This window comes from Callionymus lyra, chromosome 10, assembly GCF_982586985.1.
Source record: "Callionymus lyra chromosome 10, fCalLyr1.hap1.1, whole genome shotgun sequence".
NCBI lineage: Eukaryota > Metazoa > Chordata > Actinopteri > Syngnathiformes > Callionymidae > Callionymus > Callionymus lyra.
The window spans coordinates 21,051,049-21,061,935 of NC_141827.1; the positions used below are offsets into that span (position 1 = coordinate 21,051,049).

Genomic DNA, 10,887 nt, shown 5'->3' on the forward strand with positions numbered 1-10,887 from the left:
CATAAGAGACTGTCTGGCATTAAAAGGCCATTTCAAATCAAATATTTTTCCATCTGACAAAAACTGCTGGAAAATAATATCTGCTGACCTCATAAACAGTGACTTTTATCAAAGCGGGAGATAGTAGGGAACAATCAGTCCGTCCATGGGAATAAGAATGTTGACACAACAGGAGATCATATGACAAAAAGGCCAATGTCACAGCTTCCCATGATGATATGCATCATACATTCTGGCCCTGTACATGTTGGCTATAAATAAGCCCCAGCTGTCCTCCTAAATTCCCCATTGGAATCAGAAACTAAAACACAGAGTGACTCATCTTCTCAGCTGATTTCAAGCCGATGTGGTAGAACGTCGCAGTTCCCAATCGCAAACAGTGATTCAACGTCATGTGACTTGTGGGAGAACACAGCGGTGGCAAACATAGTCTCCTCTGAGAGAGTGGAAGTTTACAGCCTGGTGTTTGAACACCAAACACAACTGTGACACAGGATGTGATTAAATGATCAGGCGCAGCTTAGTCAGAGCTATTTAAAGCAACCAGATTGAACTGTATATATTTCTCTTGAACCTTTCTTGTAGGTGACAGTTGGACAAATCACCATGTAAGATAAATCTGCATTTTATTGTCTTGAGGCAAAGTTTACAGAATGACACGGAGGTACACTAGCATCATTTTTTTAACCTCTGGGATTTTTAAGAGTGAGTCCAGATAATCAGCACGGGACACAAGTGTGAAAACAGAGTGATTAGAATGGCGTCATGTAGTTAGGAGGATATGGGAAAGCATCTCTCATTGGTTTGTAACAATTTGGTCTGTTGCTGCGGGATCTGTGGGCACACTCCTCAGTGTCGGTTTTGCAGGCGCCACAGTGACAACTCAGAGCTACTGGGTAGGTGAAGAGGGGGTTGGTGTTGGCGGGACAGCCTGGCAAAATAGCTGTTCTGTACTCCACCTTGTCGTAAGTGCAGCCTCTCTGGATCAGGAACCTCGGACCGAGCAGCTCCTTTACGTTGCTGTCCTGAAGAAAAAATGCAAAAGGGATGAGAAAGCCCAATTCATTCTAACAAAAAATAAACAATTAAAAACATTTGGAGCCTTTTTACTTTTTGTTGGTACAATTCTTTTTTACCACATTAAAGATTATCCTACTGGATCTAATGGAGAATTTCTACAAACTATTAACCACAAGTAGAGACTAGATCAAATAAAAGTATGTTTATTTAAAGAAAAAAATGAAGAAAATGTAACAGAAGGTACAATTCCACTTCAAGGGAACTTTGGTTTAGACATGTATGTATGTATGTTGTTCCAATTCTTGTGAAGGTTACCTATTTAGTCCAAAAACAAGCAAAGGTCAACAGAAGACTGTGAAGTGTGCGTACACACGTGAGTGAGAGTCTGGTGACCTGTCAAGAGTATACCCGGTCTCTCTGTAGCTGGAATAGCCACCAGCAACTTTGACACCGGCACAGGGTGCTTTAGAAAATGACTGATTGCTTCGGGAAACCTTTCCCAGAAGTAACGGAAAAGAGACACAACACAAATGACCGATACACAGAAAAGGACCAATCAAATGGATAAAGATTTGAGAAACATATGTCAACTAAAATGCTGCTGAACCAGAGAATGACAAACATTTTAAATTGGGTATGCAATCCCTGACCAGGATTGAAGGTCTGTTAGGGTTCAGAGGTGAACTTGGAAACCTGACCACGCGTGACTGTAAGAGTCAGGATAAGTATTTAAAAATACAATCCAAACATACTTTCTATTTAGAGAACCAAGCTATGGCCTCTGTATGAATCCAGAGATGTGTTGTGAAAGAGTGAGCATGTGTTACCATCTTATTTAATGCAATTTCCGAAACACGAAAGACCCTCAATGAAAGGCAGCAAAGCCGGATTCAAACCTTACCCTTGTGAAGCAGAAGCCCATGCAGATCGTTGTGTTGATGGCGACACAGAACTCACACTCTGGCTTCTCTGCGTACATCGTAAAGTGGGTCGGCAGACACATGGGAAGAGTTGGGCTGAACATCAGAATGAGGAGCCAGCCGGTGAAAACGCCAGACTCCATGTTGTTTTTCATGATTGTAAACAGCTTAATGCCTGTTGGATACGACAGTAGAAGTTACTAGTGTCGCATGATTGTCAGGGTTTCATCAAAAATAATCTCAGGCATAAGCATAGACTTTCTTTACCCACAAAGGTGCGTCTACAGGCCGGAGGAGTCTGTGTCTCTGACGAGTGAACCTGTTTTATAGATCAACTCAAAGAAAAAAACAGCCCCATTAGGATAATTGAATGAATTAATAATATCAATAGAGTCAAGTCTATGCATAAATCATAAAAAACATCTGCTTCTCTAAAAGAAGTGCAGTAACATAAATGTCCATTAGGTGTCACACAAGTGTAAATTTACACAACATGTTATTCAAAGCCTTTCAAAGTTTAACCAGTTTAACAGTCAACTCAACCAATCCCTAATTTAAAAAAAAACAGAAAAGAAGAGAATTTAAAATAATTATATAACATCCTCCTATTTGTGTCATTGTCGACCCCTAGTATGGCCTGTATCATTAGAAAAAAAGTTACAATGCTTTATGACAGCTTTTAAATGGCGTATGAAGTTAATTCAAAGTTCAAATTTTCTTTAAGCATTTCTTCATCATGAAGCGTTTTTTGTGTTTTGAATCAAACATTAAAAATATGCTCTAAAATGTCATACATCTACGGAATTCCCCCTTTCTTTTGCCTTCTAATCCAACAAACAGACACGTGGGAGTCAGGTTAAGTCCATGTAAACAATGTAATCCCTGCCGTCTAAGGACAAAGTCAAACAGAAGAAAGATGTTTTGAGTCAACATATTTTTAAGACATTAACTCTACATAGGATTATTTTAGTGGGAGTGGTAGGATATAAACTATATATCCAAATGTAGCAAAATTATAGTATTTCCTTATTTTTAAAGCTTGCCTGTCAACAAAGGGATGTCACTAATACAGTCTTATTCAATTTGAATTAAAATAGAAATGATTATACAAAAACAAAGAAGAGAAGAGAATGAACTGGACAGTCAGCAAAACTCTTTCCTGTTTTTTCCAGGGTTTGTTTTGCCATTCCAGCCATTCTCCTAATGACTCTCTTACTCAGTTTTATAGAACATTAACAGTATCTTCCGTTTTACATTAACTTCTGAAATACTCACTGTGCCAAAAACATTTAAACATAATGAACAGAGTCATTACCCAAAGGGTTTTCAAAAATAAAAAAATACATAACATAAAAATTAGCTTCAACAAATGATAAGAAGAGTTTAATGTTTTACAGCGAGTACTTGCAAAAGTGATAATGTAGTCTAACATGCCAGGCCTACAGAAATTCCTAAAGCGACCTACTGAGTAACCAGGAGTTTTTAAAAGACCCCGTCTGCACAGAAGGCCACATTGTCTGATTAAAGAGCAACAGGTGATCTCTCTTTACACTTTACGACCAACTTTAGCACCTTACGTCCTTGATGGATTATTAACTTAGAGAATTATCTTTATTATCGAGTGAGAGCATCAGATTGGAGCAAGTTTGTTTAAACAGCCCAGGGAAGTGAAGGAGTTGTCTTTTTATCCGTCAGTTGAGCAGAAGCTGGACTCAAAACTGGACGCTGGATCCGTGGATGTCTCAAGAACTTATATTTTCAGCCTGAGGTTCTTTGTTGTGTATCATCAGCATCAGCCACTTTTCATGACTCAAACAACGTGCTGAGTCAATCGTGAAAGTTGTCATTGGACTCTGTGAGCCATGGTAGGTACAGGTGGCCCCGTGGCCACCTTCTCCGTGTGGGACTATGTCGTTTTCGCTGGGACGATATTGGTGTCTGCTGGCATCGGACTTTTCCAGGCCATACGAGGACGTAAGGAGTCAAGCTCTGCAGAGTTCTTGTTGGGCGGACGGCAAATGACTGCGATCCCTGTTGCCATGTCACTCACTGCCAGCTTCATGTCTGGAATCACGGTCATCGGAACACCAGCCGAGTCCTACAACTTTGGAGCAGCCTTCTGGACTTTTTGCTTCGCCTACGCCATAATGTCAACAGTTACGGCTGAGATCTTTGTGCCCTTCTTCTACAGACAGGGGATCACCAGCGCTTATGAGGTCAGAGGTTACACAAATGTAACGATTAATTTACATTTGTTTTATATATCTATCTAGAGAAAAAAAAAATCATCATTTCACATTTATCAAACTACATTTTTAAACATCTGGACCACTCACTCTCTTTAAATGCACAGTCAATGTTTACAAACATAAAACCTAGTGATGAATTGATGAGGCCTGATGAACCAGCCGATGGCGTATCATCGTGATACAGTGTCTTCATTTTGAACGGCCACTAAATGACACTCTAAGTTTTAGGTTTTAAGTTTCAGGTTTCATTTAATTAGTAGATACAGTAGTACAAAGTCATAGATTATAAAGCTGAAAGTATCAACCGATCACTAATACAAACCCCTTATCATCCATACAAATAATTTAGCACAAGAAAGTAGCTAAAGATACTCAATTGTTTAGAATTATGTTCTAAAAAGAAGTATTTATTATTTAATATGGACAAAATTAATCTTAAATCATTATAAATGGTGTCTCATAATTCTTTGTCTTCTTCTGTAGTACCTGGAGAATCGCTTCAGCAAGCCCCTTCGAATAATCGGAACATCGATGTACATAGCACAGACGGTAAGCTTTCAAATAAGGATCTGTTGTTTGTTGCATCCAACTAATGAAAAGAACCCGACAAGGAAAACAGCATCTGTCTTTTCTCCCCTTTTTAACATTTATGGAGAAGAAATCTAGTTAAAAGGGTTGATGCATTTGAATTATGAGCTTGTTTTGTTTCCATGTAATCAACTAATGGTGATATTCCCATTAGGTCATCTACACGGGTTTAGTCATCTATGCTCCAGCTCTAGCTCTCAACCAAAGTAAGTCAACCACATAAACACCTGTTTTCCATGTTATTCTTTAGATCTGTAGACCTACATGTTACGTTTAAAGTGTCTTTTATTTTGATGTTTTCTTATGCTGATCTAATTCCACCATACATAATTGCATATTCTTCTTATTTCTATTCAGTTACTGGACTTGATCTTTGGGGAGTGCTAGTGGCGACCGGGGCAGTCTGCATCATCTACTGCACTCTGGTTGGTACACACTAGTGATTGGTCGATGAGGTTTTATGATACAGTCTCTTGTACAGTGTCTTTGAATATGTGGTTCAGAAACAAAGATTAAATAGCTGAGACAAACAGAGTTCTAAACACCTTCTAATGTTCTCTCTCAGGGTGGACTGAAAGCTGTGATCTGGACAGACGTGGTGCAAATGGTGACAATGCTGGCAGGTTTTGTGGCAGTTATAGCAAGAGGAGCAGTACTACAAGGAGGCTTGAGTAATGTCTGGAAAGATGCCCGTGAAGGAGGACGACTGGATGTGTTTGAGTAAGTGACGTCGTACATGTAATGATGATTATTAAAATTTTAACTGATAAACTGACCAGCTTCATCAGGGCTCATGGCCATGGTTGCATGGCCAGGAAAACAAATAACCCTCATTTAATACATATTTCTTCCCATTTCTGACGAGTTTTGACCCAGATCCTCTAAAGCGACACTCTTTCTGGACAATAGTGGTTGGAGGAAGTATAATGTGGACGTCTATATATGGCATCAACCAGTCGCAAGTGCAGCGCTACATCTCCTGCAAAACACTGGGCCATGCTAAGATGTGAGATTCCCCTCAATTTTTGTTCATATTTTCATTTTCACATCAAGTAATATTCTTATTTATTCTAAGGTCTTTGTATCTGAACATGGTGGGTCTATGGACGACTGTGAGTCTGGCAGTGTTTTCGGGACTCATAATGTTCTCCATTTACAAAGACTGTGATCCATTTACAAATGGAGATGTGAAATCTTCTGACCAGGTTTGACTGACAAACTCATTACCACAAGAAGTGTATAATATATGCAACAAAAACACGATACACTGTCTTTGAAAACCAGCTGCTTCCTTACCTTGTGATGGACATATTGGCGGATTACCCCGGAATTCCTGGCTTGTTTGTAGCAGCAGCATACAGTGGAACACTGAGGTAGGTCATGGAGAGAAAAAAAAGTTTATGAGGGATAAACAACATTCTCTATGTTGAATCCATAATTATCACCAATGCATTTTGACTCCTCTTCCTTGTATGCATTCAAAATGATTTATGTTATGCATAAGTCAACTTATATCTGGACCATGAAGCTACTGTGTTTTTGCAGCACTGTGTCTTCCAGCATTAATGCCCTTGTTGCTGTCACCGTCGAGGACTTTATATATCCTGTGTTCAAAAATCTGACACAAAGACAGATGATGATCCTGAACATGGGCCTGAGTAAGTGAATTGCATTGGTTTATCATTACCATAAAAAGGAAACGCTGGGATAGTTCATAGCGTTCTTATCTCAGTGTTCTTTTGACAGACTTGCCAGTAAACTCTTCCTTTACAGTAACTATCATTGTTTTTTATGAGTAAGTTACTGATTAAAAAACATTTTCAGGTGTGTTTTATGGAGGTCTGTGCATTGGAATGGCTGGGGTAGCCTCAGCTATGGGGAGTGTTCTTCAGGTATAACGATAACAACATTATAGCGTTATAGCACCCTCAGGCGTTATAGTGTTAAAAGTGCAAGGGTCTTCATTTTTGTTTCTTGTCCCCAGGCAGCTCTATCTATATTTGGCATGATCAGTGGGCCACTTCTCGGTCTCTTTCTACTGGGAATGTTTTTCCGGACATCTAACTCCATAGTGAGTATATAACACGTTGCGTTTCAATAACACATCATTTCACGTCAGGTTTATTTACATTTCAGGGAGCATTGAGTGGTCTGATTGTAGGTCTGGTGTTAACCCTGTGGGTAGGAATTGGCGCTCAGATCTACCCCCCGACAAGTGATAAGACCAATCCACTTCCAGTCACCACAGCAGGTTGCAACACCACAATGACAACACGCGCTCCTATGACAACACAGCACGAGTGAGTTTATCGTATTTAAGAGATTAGATTAGAGCAGGGGTCGGGAACCTATGGCTCGCGGGCCAGGTGTGGCTCTTTTGATGATTGCATCTGGCTCGCAGATTCCTGTCTCTTCCACTGAACGCACGGAAAAGATCATATGAATCGAGAATAAAAAGAGCAAAACGTGCGACAGTCATTTTACGCAATTCAGAAAAACGATATAGAATTATAAGCTTGTTTTTTTAAAATAATATATCGAACAAAATAATGCGCGTTTGATCGCTTCAGGTTCTTCTCTACGAGAGTCACAGAAACATGACGTCAGGTCCATCAAAGTTAAGCTGCAGGTTTCAATGAAAGCGCAACAAATGCTGGTTTTCCTTTTGTGATCGCGGTCCTTAAAACACACTTGCATTAATACACCATCACATGATGACTATTTGTAAATTACCTTTATCTCACGAATGTAATAAGAATACGCAGAAACACAAACACGTTAAACAGGTGAGACACACATTCTAATGACGTCAGAATAGATCAGACAAAGCGATGATGATGTGAAGTTACTGATGAACAGTTTTATTCTCGTTAAACTTCATCTGAAATTTAATTAATCCACTTGTGTGATTCATATCAGACATGTTTAAAATTAACAAATATAAACTGTTAGTTTGAATTCATGTTTTCATTTGTTTTTGTTTTTTCATGATCACAGAAATGGAGAAATTTTAGTCTTGTGCTTCATTTAAATATGATGGACATATTGAAATGGAGGCATGGAAAGGGATGAACCCGTCTGAATTCTTTGTTGATTTTGATGAACAAAGGAAAAGGGCTTGAATTCGTGTCAAGCACAGATTCTTACATCTGAATATTATTTATATGGCTCTCACTGAAATAAATTTCCAAATATTTTGCTTTCATGGCTCTCTGAGTCAAAAAGGTTCCCGACCCCTGGATTAGAGGCTGCACGTGAATGCAAAAACTGGCTTGGAAATGGCTAAAGGAGGAAACAGTATCGATGTCTAAATGCATTTTTAAAAGTCGCAAGTGCTCCAATAATTTTGGCCTTCTTTTAGCCCTTACAACAGCTATTTTTTACATTCTAGAAACTCTTTCGACACACAAACCCTAGTGAGATCAACATTGAGACATATTGTTGTGTGGCAAATCAACACGATACTAAACCTCAAGTTGACTGTGCAGTAAAGCATTCATGTGAAACCAGATAATAAAATTCAAGAAGAAAGCCGGGAGGTGTACAGTGGCAGTAAAAAAATAAACTTTGCATCAGGATTATCAATTTGATAGATTATCAACAGACTATTCTTTAATTAGTAAACATTTTAATTTAATGATCAGACTTACCAATAGAATGTTTTCCTATAGTCCATGTGCACATCCCCTCACCAGACTTCAGCCATTTGATCAAATACATCTGATATCTTCCCCCTATATAGAATACAAGAAACAATAACAGAAATCAAGGCAAAACACACTAGGGAAGGATTTCTAAGATATCGTGCATGAATTTCAGGTATAGACCACCTTTGGCAGACTCCTGGTACTCCCTGTCTTACCTCTACTTCGCCGTGCTGGGTACACTGACCACTATAATTGTTGGCTTAGTAGTGAGCAGCATGACAGGTAAGATGCATCAACATAATGATGTATTTAAGGGAATACAAAATGAACAATATTTTTTTTGCAGGTGGATGTAAACAAGAAAAGCTGAGCTCCAGTCTGTTTGTTCAGAAAAGAGACTTGATTATTTTCAACTGTGGCAAATCAAGGGTAAACATATATTTCCTTATAAGACTCAAAGAAATGTTGTACTTCTGCATTCAATAATATGTATGTTTACTTTTCAACAGAATGTAGACATCACAGAGAAAGACCCATTAGATATCTACATGCCTGATGAAACTCTGAGGACTAAGAAAATAAATAACCATATTGAGAAAATGACCAAATTCTAGAGGTGATACAGCAGGTTTTCACTGAAATGTTTTGTATTGTGTTTTCACAAAATAATATTGACTTAGAGGATTTACTCGGTGAGTATTATTTGTCTGAAAAATAAAAATAAAAATAAAAACAACCGTTATAAGCACTACTTTGTATTGTGCTACTACTAAATGTTAAACTGTGTAACCACTTTATGAATTTAAGATGTTTGTTTTTATTAATGAATGTTATTTATGTATAAAATCTGTGCACTTTTAATTAAACACACACTTTGTATTAAAACACTTGACTCTCTTTGCTTTGTGAACACAGCAAGTATGAATGTATATTAAATGGACAAAGAGATCGACCTTTGACCTGTGTGTTAATCGTCTTTGTTACTAAGCAACAAACAATGGAGGAAGTTTACACAGCACTGCCCTGCCCTCATTTATTATCATGCTAGCAGGTTATTACTTCTCTCATGGTTCCTGGTTGTCAGGAGTCACAGAAACTTGGTACTAAGGCGTAATCGAATGGATTTTTGACTTCTGCGGTATGTACACTAAAAATAACTATAACTTGTTTTGTTTTTTATCAAATCGCACACCCTGTGTAATATAAAGTCATTTTCTTCCCACAAATCAGTCTTGTATTCAATTATGTATTTTTCTTTAACAAGTGGAAACATTTTCTTGAATCCTTTTTCATCATGTTTTTATATTTTACTTCTGTTTCCCAGCAAAGAAGCATCATGGCTGTAAAGATTGTGCGTCATTTCTTGCTGGTTCTCTGCTTTTCTTTGGCACACACAAAAAACGACAATCTGACAAACACAAATGCGATGTCAAGAGTAAATCTAGAACCAACAACTTCATCATCTAAGCAGACAATTGCTACAGACACGACCGAGACAACATCTCCATTCACCAGTACAGCCGCTGAAAGTGATTCAGTCACTAAGACTACAATGACAAATGACCTTTCAACTGAGTACTTTAAAACAACAAATGTTGTCACTACTGCAACAAAAACTACACTGATGGTGACATCAGTAGCTAGGAATGATACACAGACCCAGAACTCAAGAAGTACGTCTGATGTTCAACTCAGTTCCTCCACCACGTCCAACTCCAGGGAAGGAACTAAGAAAGATGAGTATCAGCTACATAAGTTCAGAATTAATGAATGAATCGATGAATCTTATCACATTACAATGTGTGACTTTAGGTGTCTTCACCAACAGGTTTAGGACTAAGCATTTCAGAAAGAAACACGACTATAATCTTCAGCGTTGTACTTGGAACTTGTATCGTGGGTGTGGCTTTCTTCCTGATTCACAAATGCAAACACAAAGCCCAGTACTTACACCAACCTATGATCCACACAGAGAATATTGGTAAGTACTTTTAAAAGTATAATTCATACCCTGTAAACCTGGTAACTATTTCTTGAAATAATTTCATGTTGAATACCTTTTTGTTTAATTTAACAGATTCCTACCTAACAGACGAGGACACCCTTGTAATATCTGGGGGACTTTATGACGGCAACATGACAAATGACGATGTGCCAACATTCCTCACAAACCAATCTTTATTTCACCTTGAGCTCCTCGATTGAGATGAACATACCGAACATACTTCAGGGATTCACTACCCACTACTGGATGATACATATTTAGATAATCCTGGAAGACTTTTTTGTAACCACTTCCCATGCTAACAATAAATGAAAGAAGGAAAATGTGAAAGAACTACATTTTTCCACAGAATTCTGTTAGAACATTTGTCGAACACTAACGGAAGACATTTAAATGACAACATATAGAACCACCACCAGCTACTGTCTTATTCTTAATAAATATGCTGTAGCAACTGA

General features: G+C 38.2%; 2 protein-coding genes and 1 long non-coding RNA gene across 3 annotated transcripts; 2 read left to right on the forward strand and 1 right to left on the reverse strand.

Moving 5' to 3' along the window:
* Nucleotides 1-607: 607 nt before the first annotated feature.
* tshba (thyroid stimulating hormone subunit beta a) lies at nt 608-8,541 on the reverse strand. The gene is made up of 5 exons (XM_087800726.1): nt 8,428-8,541; nt 6,074-6,145; nt 2,208-2,275; nt 1,922-2,115; nt 608-1,025 (listed from the first exon to the last, which is right to left on the reverse strand). The coding sequence occupies exons 4-5, from the start codon at nt 2,093-2,095 to the stop codon at nt 753-755; spliced, it is 447 nt and encodes a 148-aa protein (XP_087656852.1). The 5' UTR covers nt 2,096-2,115; nt 2,208-2,275; nt 6,074-6,145; nt 8,428-8,541; the 3' UTR covers nt 608-752.
* Nucleotides 3,803-9,331, forward strand: slc5a8l (solute carrier family 5 member 8, like). The gene is made up of 15 exons (XM_087800725.1): nt 3,803-4,156; nt 4,673-4,738; nt 4,932-4,983; nt 5,135-5,202; nt 5,343-5,497; nt 5,643-5,783; nt 5,853-5,982; nt 6,062-6,150; nt 6,323-6,435; nt 6,602-6,669; nt 6,762-6,848; nt 6,914-7,077; nt 8,597-8,706; nt 8,771-8,853; nt 8,934-9,331. The coding sequence occupies exons 1-15, from the start codon at nt 3,803-3,805 to the stop codon at nt 9,036-9,038; spliced, it is 1,785 nt and encodes a 594-aa protein (XP_087656851.1). The 3' UTR covers nt 9,039-9,331.
* A 151-nt stretch (nt 9,332-9,482) lies between these two features.
* LOC148070942 (uncharacterized) lies at nt 9,483-10,762 on the forward strand. The gene is made up of 3 exons (XR_015712909.1): nt 9,483-9,562; nt 9,749-10,405; nt 10,502-10,762. It is a non-coding gene; the product is annotated as an uncharacterized LOC148070942 (long non-coding RNA).
* Nucleotides 10,763-10,887: the final 125 nt, after the last annotated feature.